This window comes from Podarcis melisellensis, assembly GCF_964234715.1.
Source record: "Podarcis melisellensis genome assembly, chromosome: 2".
Taxonomy (NCBI): Eukaryota; Metazoa; Chordata; class Lepidosauria; order Squamata; family Lacertidae; genus Podarcis; species Podarcis melisellensis.
Genome location: NC_138529.1, coordinates 33,296,961 through 33,316,630, shown reverse-complemented (window position 1 = coordinate 33,316,630; position 19,670 = coordinate 33,296,961). Strand labels below are relative to the sequence as shown.

The 19,670-nt window shown below is 44.4% G+C and overlaps 1 protein-coding gene across 1 annotated transcript; it reads left to right on the top strand.

The window, feature by feature from the left end:
- Positions 1-5,003: 5,003 nt before the first annotated feature.
- SLC25A19 (solute carrier family 25 member 19) lies at positions 5,004-15,499 on the top strand. The gene is made up of 6 exons (XM_081898422.1): positions 5,004-5,209; positions 6,078-6,233; positions 8,357-8,527; positions 9,869-10,052; positions 10,542-10,672; positions 11,534-15,499. Exons 1-6 carry the CDS (start codon positions 5,078-5,080, stop codon positions 11,732-11,734), a joined length of 975 nt encoding a protein of 324 aa, XP_081754548.1. The 5' UTR covers positions 5,004-5,077; the 3' UTR covers positions 11,735-15,499.
- The last annotated feature ends 4,171 nt before the right edge of the window (positions 15,500-19,670 follow it).

Genomic DNA, 19,670 nt, shown 5'->3' with positions numbered 1-19,670 from the left:
AGCCAACGAGTAACCACAGCAACAAACTTGCTATATATCCTTATCCAGTATTAAAACACATAGGTTCCCTCACAGAGTGCTAACCTTTATTGCGTGGGCTATGCATTTAAAATGCAATTTGATGCCTGTTTAGATACTGTGTTTAAGAAATAACCTCTGGGAATAAGACCTTCCTCATTTCACAGCTCAAAATTGCTGACACTCCATTTTAGTTCCTTTTTATACTTTTCCATATGCAGTCTCCCCACCCACAGCATTTACTGTATCTGGGGACATGTCTATCTAGTGAGCTCTGGGAAAATATGACATTGGCATATAGAAAACTGACATAACTAGGAGGTAAAAAATCCTGCTGCTGTTCAGCAGGGACCTAAACTAACTACTGCATCACGGATTTTTAAACACCAAGTTTTGTTTTTCACAATGCACAAGCCACTGAAAATTGGAGAGGATGTACATTAGAGCAGAGATAGGGGAATTTGTCCTCATGGCACTATCACCACTGGCCATGCTGGTTGGGGTTGAGGATTAGGGGAAAGGACTACGATACCACTCGGCATAACTACTGAACAAATTAAAACCTTTGCATTTTATCTTTTTGTCTCCATTTAGAGAAGGGATTGGTACTTTCAAATTGCTCTCCTTGATGGATATTTGCCTCTAAAGCAGCAACCACTGCGTAAACAAAATTGTAAACCAACTTTATAAGTAGTATAAATACTTCACCAAATTACAGATTAATAGGGATGCTAAGTAATTTTTTTTTGTGGGTGCTGCAAGTGACGCTTATAAAACAGGCAAACATTTTCAGTTAAAATGCATGAAATCTGCTGCCTAAGGTCCAAAATTCATGTGACAATAAATTGATGGGTCACCCACCATACTAGGTAAATTTGGATTTGTTGATTGCCATACTAAAAAGATTAGGGACTCAGCTATATTTGTCACAATAATAAGGTTTTGAATGTGTTATAATACCAGATGGCACCAGAGAGCAAAAAGGAGTTTATATGGATTTTTACGTAGGCTTTTTTTCTTTTTCTTTCGTTGTAACAATTTAATTTCTGACCTACAGCAATTTTAACTTGTGTCTGGATCCACCCTAGAAATCTTTCACATGAACTTGCCTGTTAAGGTCTTTGGAAGCCCTTCTCTAGGGGCTCCTGCCTTCTAAGGTTAGGTGGGTGGCAAAAAAAGATGCAGCAATCTCAGTGGTGGCACCTGAGTTGTGGAACTTCTGAGGCATGGGACACACCACACCTGACCTTTAAAGCACTCTTTCTGTGTGACACAAGGGTGGCTACACTAGAAAATGGATGATGCACCAGCTCATGGATGGATAATTTGCGGCCTTTTTAAAGTTGTTGGAACCTCAGCTGCCCTCATCTCTGATCACTGGCTGGAGCTAAACATACAGATGATCACAGGAGTCCTATTTCTGTATAAGGCTGTGTGTGTAGACACTGGCGGAGGAATGGGGGTGGTGGCGGGGGAACGCACTGTCCCCAGCACCATCGGGGAAAAGTGTACCGTCGCGGGTGCCCCCAGAGATGCGCAATGCACCCCCACTGTGCTGGGCGCCATGCCCCCACAGGCGGCGTGCCACACCCCCAGGACGCACACCATACCCCCCCAGCGGCGTGCCAGCCATGCCCTTGCCTGCTCTCCACCCCAGGTGCTGGAGCATGCAGTTTCACCGCTGTCTGTAGAGCAGCAGTTCCCAACTATGCTCTGGGGAGCACTTGGTGAGAGCCAGTGTGGTGTAGTGGTTAAGAGTGGTAGACTCGTAATCTGGAGAACCGGGTTCGCGTCTCTGCTCCGCCACATGCAGCTGCTGGGTGACCTTGGGCTAGTCACACTTCTCTGAAGTCTCTCAGCACCACTCACCTCACAGAGTGTTTGTTGTGGGGGAGGAAGGGAAAGGAGAATGTTAGCCGCTTTGAGACTCCTTCGGGTAGTGATTAAGCGGAATATCAAATCCAAACTCTTCTTCTTCTTCTTGGTGCTCCACAAAGCATCTCCAAGTGCTCCACGGAGAGATTGGAAATAAAAATAATTAAATACGTGCCTTTGGCATAAGGGCGACGATTGTGCTCCATGATGAATTTCTCTCCTGGAAAGTGCTCCATGACTCAAAATGTTTGGGAACTGCTAGCGTAGAAGATAATTTTCATTTGCATAATTCTTCATACAAAGCGGTAAGAATATAGAGCTCCACAAGAGAACAGGTAGTAGTACCGTTTGGCATAGTATAACTGCCAAACCATCACTTATTATGTCATAACATTGGTGAGCAGGATGGATTTTGTTTCACCAGACATTTTGAAACAAAAAAAATTCCTTCCAGTAGCACCTTAAAGACCAACTAAGTTAGTTCTTGGTATGAGCTTTCGTGTGCATGCACACTTCTTCAGATACCTGTGTGCATGCACACGAAAGCTCATACCAAGAACTAACTTAGTTGGTCTTTAAGGTGCCACTGGAAGGGATTTTTTTTGTTTTGACTATGGCAGACCAACACGGCTAGCTATCTGTAACACACATTTTGAGTGATTGCACCCCCCTTTTGTAGAAGCAATCACTTTTTAATGATGTCACTTTGGTCCACACAAAAGAGTACATGTAAAATGATACAGGTGAGATTTAGGATTTGGTCTTGTGAAAGGTAATCTGCAGCCTGCCTTAATCTTACATAAATGTACAGTCTGTTTTAAGCTTTCTGTTTATCATTAGTTCAGATGCTACTGCCTCTTTTAGGAGGTGGTAAGTTCAAGGGCAGGCTTTTTCGGGGTGCGGGGTTGAGAAGGAGTTATAGGAGTATTGGGTCATGTTTTAGGCCTCTGTTAAAGCACAGTAATAGTTCTGTAAGAAACTAGAAGTTGATTTTTCATATTTTGCTTGACGGGAGTGTAACAGTTCTCCCCAAGTACAGGCTTGGAGTTAGGGATAGGCAACCTGAGATGTCAGGTTCAGCAGGTGCCTATGTACCGTAAGCTACCCACTCATAGAATCATAGGCTCATACGACTTGTAGAGTTGAAAAGGACCCTGGCTGGGAGTCATCTAATCCAATCCCCTGCAATGCAGGAATTTCAACAAACGGTCCCCCAAGCAATTTGAAACCACACCAGACCTTGCTTAGCTTTGCAAATGTGCTAGCAGCAACAAATATTACCACTAATGAACACCCATCACGGCACAAAGTAATGCAGTTTCACGTTTATTATGTGCCATTTACGTCACGCCTACAAATTATGCCTCTGAATTTATGGAATGGTCTACGAATCCTGTATTTGGATGCCATCTTTAGAATAATTTAAAAAGTTGAACAAAAAATAAAATCGGTTTGGGGTGCCCCAGTAATAAACTATTTAAAAATATGCAATAAACCGATTTGGAACAGGCTGTCAACCACATACTTTATTTATATGAAAGGAGGGGTGTGTTGTGCCCTTAACATAAAAGCATTTTTTTTTTGTTTCCAAGGAAACTCCAGCCCGGCGCCCTGTGAATTCTAATAAATATACATGACCAGAATATAACATAAAAGCATTTTTTTTTGTTTCCGATAATAAATATACATGACCAGAATAAATAATTTGCATCTCCACCCCATCACGTAGTTTCCTTTACGTGCCTCTCCTTCCAGAGGGTCGTTCCAACCATGCACATTTCAGATCCGGATGCTCGGTTCCTGCTAAATTCCACCGCCCCGCCCCTTTCTTTTTCTCTCTTTACAGTAAAAAGAAGCCGCTTCAGAGAAAGCGGACTACATTTCCCAGAAATCCGAGCGGCTGCCACGTTCCTCGCGAGGGCAGCGTGAGGCCGGCTTTCCAACGCCGCCGGGGCTTTGGGCGGAGCGAGCTTGTGCCGCCGCCTGGCCTTGTCACTTGGGCGGTAGTCGCCCTCCTTTGCCGCCGGGAGAAGCGCGTTGAGGAGGAGCTGCGGGCGCGAGCCTACGGGAGGGAGCCGCGACCCAAGGCAGGTGGCGGAGGGGGGGGGTCCTACTGTGGGGCAGGGGAGGTGGGCGGCGCTAAAAGAATTAAGACACCGCCAATTGGTTCCCGCCACTCAAACTCCTCCCTTCAGGCCATGTCCTCTGGATGGCCCTTCAGCGGCGCTGCCTAGGTACTCTGCACATGCTCAGGCGGCGCTTCCTCCTGCACGATGTGATCTCTGCGCCGCCTTCCCATAGTCAAAGCCACGCCCGAGGCGGCTTACAACAAGGAAAAGAACACAATTGTAACAGAAGTAGTAGCGCACGATAAATGAAACGTCAAAAAGTACAAAGCCAAATTAAAACAACAGCGCCGCCCCTCGAATTTTGAGGGGGTTTTTTTGTGTGGTGGTGGCCGTAGGGTCGCTTCAGCAATTGCAGATTTTCGGATAGGCTTTCTTAAGGGAACCAGTGTGGTGCAGTGGTTAAGTGTCGGATTTTTCGAATGAAAAATTAGAACACCGATACTGTTAATATACCAATTGTAGCATGCCCAAAGCTCTGTGCATGAGATATAGGCATGGGATAGGCACCTGAGAAAAGCTAACTACAACTTTGGAACAGTCTGATTTGACTAGTATTGGAGCCATTCTCTGTTACTAACCCATTTTATAAAGCAATGTATGGTTAGAAATGGAATATTTCTGCCCCCACTTCAGAGTTTTTGAGGGATGTATATGAAAATACCTAAGGCCAGTTAGAGGAGACAAATCTGGAATAGGTTATCTCAGTGTAAGGCAGCTTTGCATCTTCAAGAAAAGTTTCCTATAAATGCACTGCCCTGCTGTCTATGTGTTTGCTAGACAGTTCTGGATTGATCGTTTGCTTTTGCAGTGTAAATAATTATCTGCACATTCATTTTACAGTGTTGGAAAAATAAAATCCTATATTGGAACCAGAGTTTTCAATAGAAAAACATTAAGAAAGATGCATTGCGGTTATGACGGTCAATATTTTGTTGTAGTAGCATTTTTGTATTTTCTCATCTGAAAAGCAGTAAAAATACATATCTATATATATTTAAATCACTAGCGTCCGCTAGCATGAATGGATATTGAAGCTGTCTGTGGACCCTAGAGGGATGGTTGGCTATGACCCAGATTCCGAGTGTGCGTCTCTTACAACCGTGGACATAGCAACAGCAGGATCTGCATCTGGGTTTGTCACTCGGGCAATGATCAGCCCCTTTGACGTCCTAAAGATTCGTTTTCAGGTACAGTTCACATACCAGTTACTGTGTTGCTACAATGAACAAACAAAAAGTTTGCCATCAAACTTAAGCCATCAACCATGCCCATTGTCTTCTCGATCAGTAAGCTGTATAGTTAGGAAGCTATTCCTTTTTGAGTCAGTTTTCATGCAATTTTGCTCACAAACTGTGAGAGACCAAGTCTCTCAGCCTTTCTAGCCAAAGATCTAGCGAACGCATTTATCTGTGCTGGCTGAAACCAGCTCTAGTACAGCCCTTTCTCATAAGAAGTGTTCTTAAATTGGACAGCCAGTTAAGTAAACTCATTCTCCAAGTCTCAATCCTTAATGTAGCTAAAAGAGCACTATCAGTGCACAGGACAGAGGTATCAACAGACTTGAGAGGGACCCCAAAATCTGCATGAATACAAACATGTTTAAAAACCCCTAAAGAGGGCATGACAAAAAAAGCAGACAGTGAGGACAGGGCGCAATCAGTGTGACCACAGAACACTAGCTGGGACATTGAATAGTAGCATAGTACAACCTTTTGTTATATGCCCCACTTGTTTAACATGCCATTTGATCTTTGTAATCCCTCTCTGCTTTAGAGATGTTGTGTGAAAACTGGTAATATACTCTTGACAGAATTATGAGAGCAATACATGGCCTGGAAAGAGTTGAGAGAAGCACCCTAACTATTTAAACCAGGTACAGTATATGGAACCTGTGGTCCTCTAACTCTCAGCATACCTGACCATTTGCTAAGCTGCCTGGGGTGATGCTCAACAACATGTGGAAGGCCACAGGTTTCATATCCCGAATTTAAACCATGAAGCAATTTACAGTGTATACATTAAAACTGAAAGCCAACTATGCCTGTCTTCTTTCAGCTTCAGATAGAGACATTTTCTGCCAGAAACCCTCAGGCTAAGTATCATGGCATCTGGCAGGCTGTTTGCAAGATTTTCCAGGAAGAAGGGCTACCAGCTTTCTGGAAGGGCCATGTCCCTGCTCAGCTCCTCTCAGTTACCTATGGAGCTGTCCAGGTAAGAATTAGGAAATGTTTGGGAGTGTTTCATCCCTGAGTGTTTCATCTTTTCCAGTGGCTTACTCAGCAAATCCGTTTTGTTATATCTGCCTTTCCTTTGTTTGCCCTCAAGTACCAGTTTCACTTTTCTAAGGGCCAGTAATAGTAGTAGTAGTAACAACAACAACAACAACAACATTGTAATTTATAAACTGCCCATCTGGGCATAACAAAGACTTCACTTTTTTGTCATCCGGACTCTTCCTGTGCTTTCTGACCATGTGCAAAGTACTTATAATGTTATTGTGTGGAAGGAATAATAAGGATCAGTTAATCCAAAACCCTTACACTCTCAGGGAGGCATCCATTCCAACTCCTTGCAGTCCCCTCCCCCCCCCCCAAAGCCTCTCTTGCAGTTTGCGAAACCCTCTGTCTGATTTTTCTCTTTGCAACTGCTAGTCTAATAAGTCCTCACTCCCATCTTCTGTGTGGAGAGGTACAGAAGCCCCAGGCCTTTTTGAAGGTTCTCTGACAACCAGGAGAGTCTTTTCAGGAGGTAGCTGTGAGGAGGAGGAATGGTGAAATATATATTGCAAGAACTTTGCATTGGAAACGACCCTTGTCATCCAATTACTGCAAGGTGGTTTTGCATCCTGACCGTGCTGTTGCTACGATCTTTCCATCCTTCTCCCTGATGACTGTAGTATAAATAGAGGACAAATAGATGGGTTTCAGTAACGTTTTGTTAGCATGCAGATCGACTTGCTGTAGGACACTAGTGTTCCTCAGTACTATACGATAGTAAAGGTGCACAAACAGTGGTGCAGCTAGATGATTTAGCATCTGGACTGAATGGTCTTATAGTTCCTTCCCACCTTTAGGTGATAATGTATATTACGCTGAGCTTCTCTCATCCCTCCCCACCATCTCCCCAGAAAAACATGTGTGGTGCAACCTGAGCCTTCGCATATTTGCTCAGAATTAAATCCTTTCGTGTTCAATAATCTTATTCCAAAGTAAGTGTGTGAATAAGCTTATACCCAATCTTTCACCCTGAGCTTTCACAGACAGAAAGATAAGGGAGAGGACAGTTTAGAGAGAAACCAAAAATGGGCAAAGCCAGGAAGGTGAAAGGTTGTCTTCCTACCCACCACTTACGATTCCATGCTTTACACAACTGCTGTATCCCCACTATGTTAGAGAGAGAGAGAAACTGAACAGTTTGCCTAGACAATGCTGCCAAATAAAATAAAAAAGACTGAACATGTTCTGAGTTTCATGTTGTAAGCTCATTTATTTCATAATGGCACCATCATAACTACAGGATTAGAACATGCTTTGCTTGTTTGGTCCTGATACTGAAAACCCCTGCAGGATGCAGAGTGCAGTCTGGACCACCTTCCAACTCTGCCCCACCCCTGCTGAGGTCAGTTGTACAACTTCACTGAAAATTGCCAGAGTAGAGTTAATGGAGAATTCAGGGACACTGTAGGTGGTGGTCTTGGGAATTGAGAAAAGACAGACAACACAATTGCAGGGATACCATCCAGGAAACCTAACGTCCAGCCATAGCAGTTGAGCTGAAACCTGATGGCAATGATACACAAGACATGATGGTCCAGTACTAGTAACTTCCCATTCAGCTGCTCATGCTGCTACTGTGGATTTCATGCTCTTTATTCAGCTCATAGTAGTGAGGAATGCCAGTTCCCCTGAAATGTCTGCTTTATATACATTATTTACACAATGGGCCCCACATGATTGGCTAATTCCGGGATTCTCCTGTAGGTCAATCAGGTTGCAGATTCACTTCCACCTGGAATTGGATTGGGTGGCTCCTGCAGACCAATCAGACTGCCGCATTCTGGATCCTATTGTTCTGGGATCAATCAGACTGCTGCATTCTGAATCCTATTGTTCTAGGACCAATCAGACTGCTGCATTTTGGATCCTATTCAACTCAGTACATAAGACTTGTATTAAAAATATATTTAAAAATATTAAAAAATGTTACTGTGATATGTGTGGCTGGGCTGCAGTGGAGATTTTAGGTGATAGGTTTCATTCTCCTCACTGTGGGTGGCAGCCATATTTCTTACCTAAACTGATGGTGTTCATCTCTTGTTTTTCTTTCTATGCAAGTTTGTAAGCTTTGAGTTTCTGACAAAGTTGGTGCACCAGGGCACATCTTATGATGCCAGAGGCTTCACAGTGCACTTTTTCTGCGGCGGGCTGTCTGCTTGTGCTGCCACCGTGGCAGTTCAGCCCCTGGACACACTGCGTACCCGCTTGGCTGCCCAAGGTGAGCCAAAGGTAAGAAATGGGTGAGAAGTTTTCCCCCTGCTAAGTCTGTCTCCTCTGTCTGCTGTCTGCATCCTTTCCCAGTTGGTTCTGCTCCCACCAATTTAGGTGATGGTCATTTGGTGATCTTGGAAGCACATGGCAGTTTCTTTATTTAATTACAGGATCGAGAATGAGCAGCCGCAGGCCATAGGCCCATGGGCTCCCTTCCACTCCTTTCCCCATGCACAAGAGGAGATGGGAAGCTTCTGCATTTGCTATTTTGTTTGAATGTAGCAAACTATGGTTTGCACAAACCATTAGGAAGAATATACTGGTACCTTGGTTTACAACCATAATTCCAGAGGTCCATTTGTAAACCAAAACAGGTTGTAACCCAAGGCGCGCTTTCGCCAATGGGGCCTCCCAAAAAAATTTGTTCTTAATCCCAAAAAAATGGGTTGTAATCCAAAAAAAGGTTTGAAACCGGGACACGCACTTCCGGGTTTGACGTGTTTGTAATCCAAAACGTATGCAAACCAAGACGTATGCAAACCAAGGTACCACTGTATAGCCAATTTACCAAGTGGTAAAGATTTTCTACCACACAATTCGTTAGTCATAGATATTAATGAAAACATGGTGTGAATTATTTTTTTCTGCCCCACATGCTTGCATATAGTAAAGGTTGGCGGCTTTATCAAATGGTAAGATTTCCCCACATCTACCAATTGTGGAGATAGTAATTGATGCTTCCCCTCCCCCAACACAAATCTAAATTTTGGGCCCAGGGATCTTCCCTTCTGTCTCCAGAAAAGTGATGGTTTTGAATTCAGAACAATCGGTATTTTGCAGAAATATGCTCAATTAGCATGAAATGCCTTCATGCAGCGCATGGTTAATAGAACTTGCTCCCACAGGAGGCTGTGTTGGCCACCAATTAGGTTGGCTTTGAAAGAATACCAGTTGCCAGAAACTGGAGAGGAGGAGAGTGTCCTTGCGCTTGGACTCTTCCTGTGGGCTTCCCACAGGTATGTGGTTGACGATGGTGAAAACAGGATTTTTTATCTAGATGGGCCATAGACCTGATTGGGTAGTCTCGTCTTATGATAAATAATTCTGTCTTACCCTATATAGAGTTTAGGTCTTAGAGGAGCAAGGTTTACTATGCCGCTTGCAAGATCACAGCAAGCGGGTAAGGTGGGAAAATTTGACTGGACATTTTAAGGTGGAATTTGATTGGTGTGAAAAGTATGTGCAGAAGCTCCACTCCATAAACTCTGGAGCTTTGGGGGAGCATATAGAGCAATAAATATCATAGGCCTCTGTTAATGAGCCACACAAGGAAACATACTCACCCATGAACTGTTTTAGATTTACAGGAACTTCCGCCATGCTGTAGCATGTGTGTACCAGCAAGAAGGGCTGTTGAGTTTTTATAAGGGGCTCAGCCCTACTCTCATTGCCATTGTCCCCTATGCTGGCTTCCAGTTTTCCTTCTATAGTCTCCTGAAGAAACTGTATGACTGGATCGTTCCAAGTGAAGAAATGAAAACAGGTTAGTCCTGGGGGTTGGAAAAGTGTTGGGGGGAATTGTCTGTGCTCCTGTGTAACACCCCCACCCACCCCAGTTTTTTATTTTAAATAACTTTTTATTAGGCTTTATAAACAAGGATCATATAAATAATACATGATACAGATAAATAGACCAAGTCTTCTACTGTCTGTCATTTGCATATCAGAAAAATAGCACGCTAAATTTGCAGTAATATCTACAACATCTGGTTCCTTGTTAGTGGTCAGTGCTTTTGGTTCATGAATCCCACCCACTTCAGCTGATGCAGTCTGTCACTAAGTTGTACATAGTTGTGCTTGGAAAGTTGCTCCAAGGGCTCCAGCTATTGGTTTTTCTTCTAAATCACTGCTTAATAAAAGTGCTCTATGGATAACTAATCATAATAACACTGGAAGCCTTTAACTAATTCCTGTCTTAAGCTCCCAAGCAGTTCTGAAACACATCCCTCAACTCCAGACTTCTCTTTTTCAGGTAATATTAAAAACTTTGTCTGCGGCAGCTGTGCTGGCGTCCTCAGCAAAACCCTCACTTATCCTTTTGACCTGTTCAAGAAAAGACTGCAGGTAGCTGGCTTTGAGCAAGCCCGGGCAGCATTTGGGCAGGTGAGAGACGTTTCAGATTGCAGGGATCTTTCTGCCTCCCTTTTTGTGTGTGTACCTAATGTAGCCCACAATTTATGTAAACCAGGCGGATAAATTGAAAGTAAAATCTGAAACAAACCTAGTCTTAAACTATAAAGGATAACTTGATAACAGCATTGTGTGACGTAAGGGCAGTGTGGCACTAAAATTAAGAATCCCACTGCTTATTTGGAGCTGTGTGATGGAGGAACAAAATGGGTTCATTGGAGATACTACTGGAAAACTGGTCTTATCCTCACTGACCAGAGAACTATGTGACCAATTACACAATCAGTATATTTGTTACTTTTAAAATACTAATGTGCACACATTGAATTGATCCTGGAAACAAACTAGCAACCAGTGCAGCTGTTTTAAAACAGGGGTTGTATGTGATCTAAAGGGAATTAGATCTAAGTGCTGTATTTTGGACCAATTGTAGTTCCTGGGCCGTTTTCAAGGGCAGCCTTGAATCTTTTCAGGATTCAGCCTCAAATTTTTTGGCCCACATCCAGCCCATCTTCCTTCAAGCACAGGCTTAGCAGCTCACCAAACCTCTCTTGATTCAGATGGAGCAGAGAGATGGAGCTGCGTGTCATTTTCATATCATGGATAACTTTACTCCAGATCTCTTTGCAACAGCTTCCAGAAACTTCACATATATATATTCCGTTCACAATCAGGTTCTGGTTTGACATCCTAATCCATTAGCTGATGGTTTCTGCAAACCACTGTTTCCAATAATAGTACAAAACGGGAAGTTGAGTTCTGCTACAAACTGCACAAGGTTTCTTAACGGGCTGGATTTGTGCCATCCCTCACTCCATTCTCTTTCCCCCCCAGGTGCGGACGTACAGTGGCTTAGTGGACTGTGCCCAACAAATTGCACGGGATGAAGGAGCCAGAGGATTCTTCAAGGGCCTCTCGCCAAGCTTGCTGAAGGCTGCGTTTGCAACGGGCTTCACCTTTTTCTGGTATGAGATCTTCTGCAGTTTCCTGCGCGCCGTGAAGTACCCCAATGGCTCCAAAAAGCAGGAAGGCTGATATAAGAGCTCCTGTCTGCAGAGACTGAAACATTAATCTGTCGGCCACACTGTCATATGTGGGGAGCGGGGTGTGGAATGTGGGGGGTGTTTGCAGAGTGGCAACGATTGTCTCTTTGCCAAAGCCCAGAAAGCACCTTACTACTATGTTTGGCCCAAATGAAAGGAGATTGCCTTCTGCAGCTTCTACCAAGGACATTGTGGGCCTGTCTTTTTTCTCTGGAGCACTTCCTGTCATGCCTCCCATGAGCACTTCTTGCCTTCTATGGAACAGGCATTAACACTGGGAGGAAGTTTACAGATATTGCTATTGAGGCCCTCCCATCTTAGCTAAGTTCAATGGGGAATGTTCTTTACCCACCGGCAAATCTCTCTCTGCTTTTCCCCCCATCTTCTCATGACTGGGGCTGCTCTAACTGCTTTGAATCAAACCCTGACTTGACCTGCTCACATCCCCCTTAACTCTCCGGGGACACAGTTGCCAGGCCAGCTTCTCCAGCATTGACATTTTGTGGTGTTTACCTTAAACCGGAGCTATAGTAAGTCTTCTTTACAGGCATTTGCTTGTTGGCGCAGCTGCCTGTTAGACAGCTGGCTGCACTGGTGGTTCAGAATAGGAAGCAGAACTGCTGGGGGGGGGGGGAGTGCTGCTCCATTAGGACCAATGAGACTCTGCCCCCACAAACTTCAGCTTACCCTCAGTGGCACTGCCTGTCAGCTTCCTCCTCTTTGTAGGGAGGATAATAGGGAATTAACTAGAACTAGCTGGCTCTGCTTCTCATTGGTTCTGGCTCCACCTGCTGGTCTGTCAGTCCCAATGGGCACCAGCCAGGACTGGAAGCTGCTGCAGCTTATCATCAGTCCTTGTTTGTCCTTGCCTCTTGTGGGTGGTCTCAGAGGGCATTATGGTGTTTTATCAATGATGGAGCAAATTCTATAATAAATAAAAAAGCAGTGGGGTCCAAACAAAGGGAGGCCTGCAGAAGAGTGGGTAACCATCTGCTCCCTTCCTGTCTTCTGTGCCAGTTCTATTGATGCTTGTGCATCCCATATAAGCACATTTTTTTAATCACCTGCCCAAAATTGCTAATGTGGCCAGTATAGTTTTGCAATAGGTCCACAAAAAAGGTGCCAACATTTCCCTTTTTTATAGTCTTGACTTCTGCACTCCTACCTTAATGCACATGTACTGAACTGAAAACTGGGGGAAGTTGCTTTCTGAACATAGCCCAAGTCTTTTAGTTTTTAATACTAATGAAGAAAATACCTCGTGATACTGATACTTAATCAATATTTTGATAACTGCTCCAAAATAAGTTTATCCCCTGGCAGATCATCTCAGGCACAGGTTTCCAGCACAAGTGAAATAGCTACTTATCTGTAATAAACTGACTCCAGTATAATATTTAGCAACAAAGAGCTAAACTAAACTGTACCATTTGTCCAACTGAATTTGCCCAGTCTTCTAAATGAAGAAACCTGCAAGGAAAACCAGTCTGCAAACATGTCTGTGCAATGCTATACATGCAAACTTGGAAGTAGGTCCCTCTAAGTTAAATTAGACTTAAATGTGTTTAGGATTGCAGCCTTCAAATATGTCCAGAGTATTGGGGTGCTGAAGATTGGATCTATGTTCTTAAAGGAAAGACTCCATTTGCTCATCCATCTGTAGTTTTATTGGTCTGCTGGCAGTTGTGCTGTGCTCTTCATTAAATATAGAGTAGCATTTTGACATATAGAGTAGTTTTAAAGATCTGTTCCAATAAACTGGGTGCACTCGTGCCAATTCATTTTGCTTGCTGGAGAAGAAGGCAGTTTTCCTAAATTCAGTGTGGTAATAAGCTTTTAAAAAATAGGCACCTTTCTGTAACAAGACACTGTATCAGATGGCTAACCTGTACGTCACAACTCTCATCACCCTTAATTATCAGCTCTGCTGGCTGGTAATGAGGAACATACACTACAGCATGTCTCAGCAGTTTGGGGAATGGAGAGAGAAATGTCTTTGCAGCCTTACAAACCAAGGAACTGTCTGGGCTGGGATCCAATGAAAACCACCCAGCTCTTGCATCAGACAGAGTTCCCACCCTAGGCTCTCCTCCCACAGTATGGACGCCACTGTGTGGGCCACACCCGTTCAGCCACACCACTGACTTGGACAGGACAGTGGGTGGAGATGTGCTCATGTTTCCATCTGTTGCTACACAAGACAGATGTGAGACCTCTCATATTAAGCAGATTCTTATACAATCTTCAGAGCTAAGGGGTCTTATTTCAGAGGCCATGGGATCATTTGTGCTGGATCAATAAAGCCGTAGCCATATCACCCAGGAGCAGAAAAATCAGAAACGTTCATTCCGGTCACTTTCTACTTTTTTGCCTGTTAAGAAAGGATTCTTCTTCATACATGTTTTGGAACAGTCCATGTTCTGTTTACTGTGTATTGCTGGAAGAGAATTTGACTGTACAAACCCTTGAGTTACATACACCAAGAATGAAGCTTGTCTGTACTTCCTGAAATGTTAACACTGGGAAGGGGAACAGCTGCCCGCGCACCCTCCTTTCAAAGAACTGTTTAGCAAGTTGATTCAGGATCCTTTATAACATTCACTTTGGGCAGAATGGCATGTTTGTGGGTCCTGAACATACATTGCTAATGTGTGAAGGTGCATTTGCAGAGGAGCATCAGAGGCAGAGGGTAGGAGATGCCTAACTGGAAATCAGGCAGGCAGGAAGAGATATGGCCTCATGAGAATGAATTGGTCGTGGGAAGCCACCACCAGCACTTACTCACTGGTTGTCACATGCAGTTGCGCCTGCAACCCATATGTTGGCTTATCAACATGAATGAATGTATAGTTTCGCCCTCAGTGTGGCATTGCATGTAAGTGAAGAAGCCAGCCAAAATTGCAGTTGTTTTTGCCTTTAGAAGGTGGTATTTCTTGTAATGTTAAGGGGAAGTTGCGCGTTCAGGTGCACAGGCTCCTGAATATGGCAATAGTATGCACACCCCCATTTTCTGTGCTTAGATTGTGCCTGTCACTCTGCATTAGAGGTTTTCACAACTGATCACAGAGCGCATTTTCTGTAATATCCAAAGTTACTCTCATTTATAGTTCTGATGTGGCAAAAGCAACCCAGTGTGTATCTCTAGGGTTTATGAATAGGATGGTTCTACCTTGAAGTAATCCTGCTGCTCATTTTCCAAACCTCTTTTGACTATATAGGCTAATTTTAATCTTGTGCCTTATCCCAACCACCATGTCAATATGCACTTTACAAAGCTAAGCCTTGAGGTCCAGTGGTTTACTGAACGTCATAGGTAGCATTAGGAGCTCAGCACTCCCTCCCCCTCAAATGGGGGGGGGTAGTTGAAAGTGGTGACATGAGCACCTGTACTGTTGAGAACTCTACTGAAGTATCTAATGCATTCAAGGCCCTATACTGATTTCTAGTAGAGGATATGATATTGAGCTGCAAGTCTAGGATTGTACATCTCAAGATGCTTGCAGAAAGCACTTTGTTTGTGTATACAGATGCACAAAAAACAAATGTTTCAGGATCAGTTATTGAGGATTTTTAGAGTTTTTTTCAACTCATGTTGTTGCATCAAGGCTTAATTTATTACAGCATTTGTATTCTTCATATATAAGCATTTATATTTTTCAATGTTGAGTGCTAAGGATTTGCATAAGCCTCAGATTTTCACCCTGTGTGAAACATGTGCTGCTCTTGGAAGAAAGATAATAAATATATTTGACATAAATCTGTCCAGCTACTTTTTGTGTGTGACACCTATCAATCATGTCTTGTCTTAAAAAATCTGGCGGAGAAGCACCTTGCAAGCATTTTTTCCCCCTTCTTCTGCACACAAGCAGCGACCTGGGAAGGACTGGGCTACAGGTGTTCTGAAGGTGAAACCAGACGTATACACAGAAGGGTCTCTTGCAAGCAGCATAATCAATAGTTGTTGCGCTTTGGGAATCTCTTGCTAAATACAGGGGGTGGGATTCAACTAACTAGCCCCACTATTGGAAGCCTGTGCAAGGACTTGCACTAGTGCTGCAGGGCTCCCCCACCTCTGCTTACACCCCTGAAATTGGCTCTGGCCTGTGGCTGAGACCCTAGAACAGCATGAGGGGTGAAGAGGACGGGGTGGGGTGGGGTGGTTCATTCTGATTGGCAAGCTGAAAAGCTTGTGCTGACAGATTGATTGCCAAAGCACTGCACCAAATTCCTCCCAAAATGTGTATGATATGAAGTATTTTGGCAGTTCAGAATTAGGATGTAGATTGGACACTGACCAGAAAAACAGCCTGGCCTGCTTCTGGTCTTTTAATAGCAGCTTGATGCAGAAATCAGCAGATGAAACTCTTCACAGCATTGAGACAAATGTTCTCACTGACTAAGCTCTGCACATCAGGCTGATGTTAAAAGCACACACAGAAGCAGGGAATGGTTGGAAAGTTGGCACCTCCAGATGGAGCTGAAAACAATAGCACTAGCTGGCTGTTAATTAGCTAGATTCCAGCGGAAATGGAACATAGCCTGTATATCATGTGCCAATATTTGATTCACTTCAAAGTTCACAGCTGAATTCACAAGAGGGTGCTGTTGTCACACAAGAAAGAGCAGCACTATGCTCATTTTGTCTTGCAAAGCTGTGGTATCTTAATTAGATCAGCATAAGCTGGGTCAGTCCAAGAGGCATGAAGGACTATTAAAACAACAGATGGCTGACCTAATTGGTGCAGACAATACTACTGGGTGATTTATCCCACGCATCAAAAAGTAGGCCTAAGTACTGTCCAGGAAGGCAGGATTAATGCTGTTTTCATGTCAAGTGTTTTGCTCCTGGGAAGGGTGTCAATGGAATTAAGCTGGAAGTGTTCTAAACAGAGTGCTGTCTATTAGAGGTAAGGTGACTAATGCATTGGATGGATGTGGCTAAGGGATGGAGGACCCTGCCATCTTTGGCAATGTATACCACAGGGAATCAAAATAAGTACCTGCTGCTGAAGTTAAGGTTGGGGTAAAATGCTGCTGTTTCACAAAGGTAAGTGTGAGCATACCATCTTTCAACTATTTTATCCATTTTGAGCAGGGATGGGGAATACTCCCAATGTTCTTGGGTTCTAACTCCTATAATCCCAGCCAGCATGACTGATAATTGGGGGGTTGTTAGTCTAACGGTACGGGAGGACCGAGCACCAACAGATTCTCCATCCCCGATTTTGAGCATAAGAAACTCCCTTGTGTTGGGTCATAGTATTCGTCTATGTGGCCTAGGAGTGGCAGGGGTCATTTCCAAACCCTAGCTGTAACCTGCTGCACATGCTGTTCCACTGTGCTACTGCTGTATCCATCCTACCCTTCTCCAGTATTTCATCTTCAAAAGCAGCATCATTGTCTCTGGATATAGGAATTTTGATGTCCAGTTTTCTCCCTAGAGTTACCAGTGCCCTAGTCTTGTGTATGCATTACTGCTTACTCTTGTGTGCTCCCACCATAGGTGTTTGAAACATTCCGTTACACACAATCCGTAGGTATTATGTAGTTTCCTGAGAAATACTCCTATTTTATGCACTTTCCCTCAAAGCAGCTTCCGTCATATTTGAAAATGGAAGGCATGGTTAAGCTGAGGTGTGTACCTTTGGGACAGCAGTTGCACATGCACAGGTGACAGCTTTGTTGAATAGGAGTTTGGGCTCAGGGAAACAATCAGACCAGGACCTGGGAGACCATGGTTCAAATCTCCACTCATCCATAAAGTTCACTGGGTAACCCTGGGCCAGTCACTGCCTCTCAGCCTAAACTACCTCACAGGATTGTTGTGGGGATTAAATGAAGGAGGGGGAGAGAACCTTGGAGAAAAGGTGTGATATAAATTCAATAAATGAATAAATAATGCTCACTGGTAGCTTGACATACGTACATTAGCTCAGCTGTGATTCCTGCATTGCAGTGGAGTGGATTAGATGACTCTTCAGGTCCCTTCCAACTCTAGAATTCGATGATTAACTATGTGATTAGCGGAATATGCCCACTAACACCACACTTTTGGTATTGATCTGTCAATATTGCTTTGCGCCCTGAATGAAGAGGGAATAGGACTGCACTTGCCGGTCCTGTACCCCATGCTAATTGTATTTTAATATTCTGTTGGAAGCCACCCAGAGTGGATGGGGAAACCCAGCCAGTTGGCGGGGTATAAATTATTATTATTATTATTATTATTATTATTATTATTCCCAGTGGTCATGGCTCTTTAGGAGCTGCACAAGCATATGAACGGGCCTTGTGCCTGCACTGCTGTAGCTACACATCCATAGTGGGTCTTCTGAGCAATCCTATAACCCAGAGATTTTTCAACCTTTTTGAGTCCACGGCTCCCTTGACCAACTACGTTCTTTCTGCGTCACCCCTGTGGGGCTCAGGAGCCAGTTATGTCCCCCCTTGCCTGCAGAGCCAGCTGCCCCTGGTCTCTTTTCAAACACACTCCCTTGTGGACTGTTCCCTCATCCTCTCCCCTCTCCTTGGGAGTCTTCCGGGGAGCTGCCCCGGTCTCTGAGCTACCCCACCCCAATGAGAGGTTCCTCCTTATGCCGCCCCAGAGAGGTCTGGGAAGAGGATGCCCAATGGAGACTGGCCAAAGGTGAACAGGACTGGCCAAAGGTGAACCCACCTTGGAGAGCAATGGGCACCGTTGGGCCTGCATGGCAGAAAGGCTCCCCTTCGGTGCCAGGCACTCGGATCCCAGTCAGGCCTTGCACACAGCAAGAACCAAAAAGGCCTGTTTGCCTGGCCTCCCACTTGTCTGTCCATTCCCAACAGCAAGGGCTGGCAGACCAACTGGCTGGGCTCCCTCGCCCGCTTGCTTGCTTACTGCGAGGCCGCCTCCGCTCCTGGCAACCAGCACCCCCCAGAGCCACCATTCGCCTGGAGAGCTTGTAGCCAGGGCTTCTGCAACAAATAGATGTGCAAGCCTTTGGGAGGCAGAAACGTGACAGGGCATCAGAGGACGGAAGGAAGGAAAGAGGGACAGAGGCTAGTGTTGCCCTGTGGCCCACCCTGACCATCATTCAAGGGTGCCATGGCACACTGGTTGAAAACCACTGCTTTATCCTAATGCTTGACTTTTGGGGGATGTGGCCATTAGGCCCACTTGCATTTTGGGGTGTGCCTAGCAGCTGCAACCTTCCACCTATTAGGATATTTTATAATATCCAGACAAGATCTGCTTCCTTGCATTTCTGCTCATCCATTCAAGTCCTGGCAGAAAGCCTGTATAAAGCCTGGAGCACCTACAATTAAGCAGAGCCAACCATAGGCAAACACCTCTGTGTAAAAGGAGCCCCCACCCAGGGGATGTTGCTGCTGGAAATCGTTGCTTTGTTATCATTGTTATTTATTAAATTTGTATACTGCCCTTCATCCGTAGATTTCAGGACGGTTCACAGCATAAAAATACAAGTCAAACACACAAAATGCATAACAAGCTCCTCACTTCCAAAAGGCGGCAGCAACAGAGAAGGGCCTGAGGAGGTCTCCAATATTCAGGCATATTCACAAGGAAGCTGCTTAAAACCAAATACCTTTAATAACGTGTGTGTGTGTGTGTGTGTGTGTGTGTGTGTGTGTGTGTGCAGGGTCAGTGACAGTGTCAGACTGATGTGTGGCTCGTGAGGTGCAATAGGCAATTGGCTCTGCCCTCTGAGCCACCATTTCATTTCTGTGTCGGGCTAGGTCCCTCACACCTGCTTTGCACCTGCTTGGCGGGCTTCTCAGGTTCCACGTGAAACGACAAATACAACACTGCATGTAAACGAACTGTGAAAGTTGAAAGGACATGTGCTTTCCCCTGTTTATTTGTCAATGCAGGAAAATCTTTATTTAAAAAAAACTAATTAAAAAACAAACAAACGCCTCACAACCCA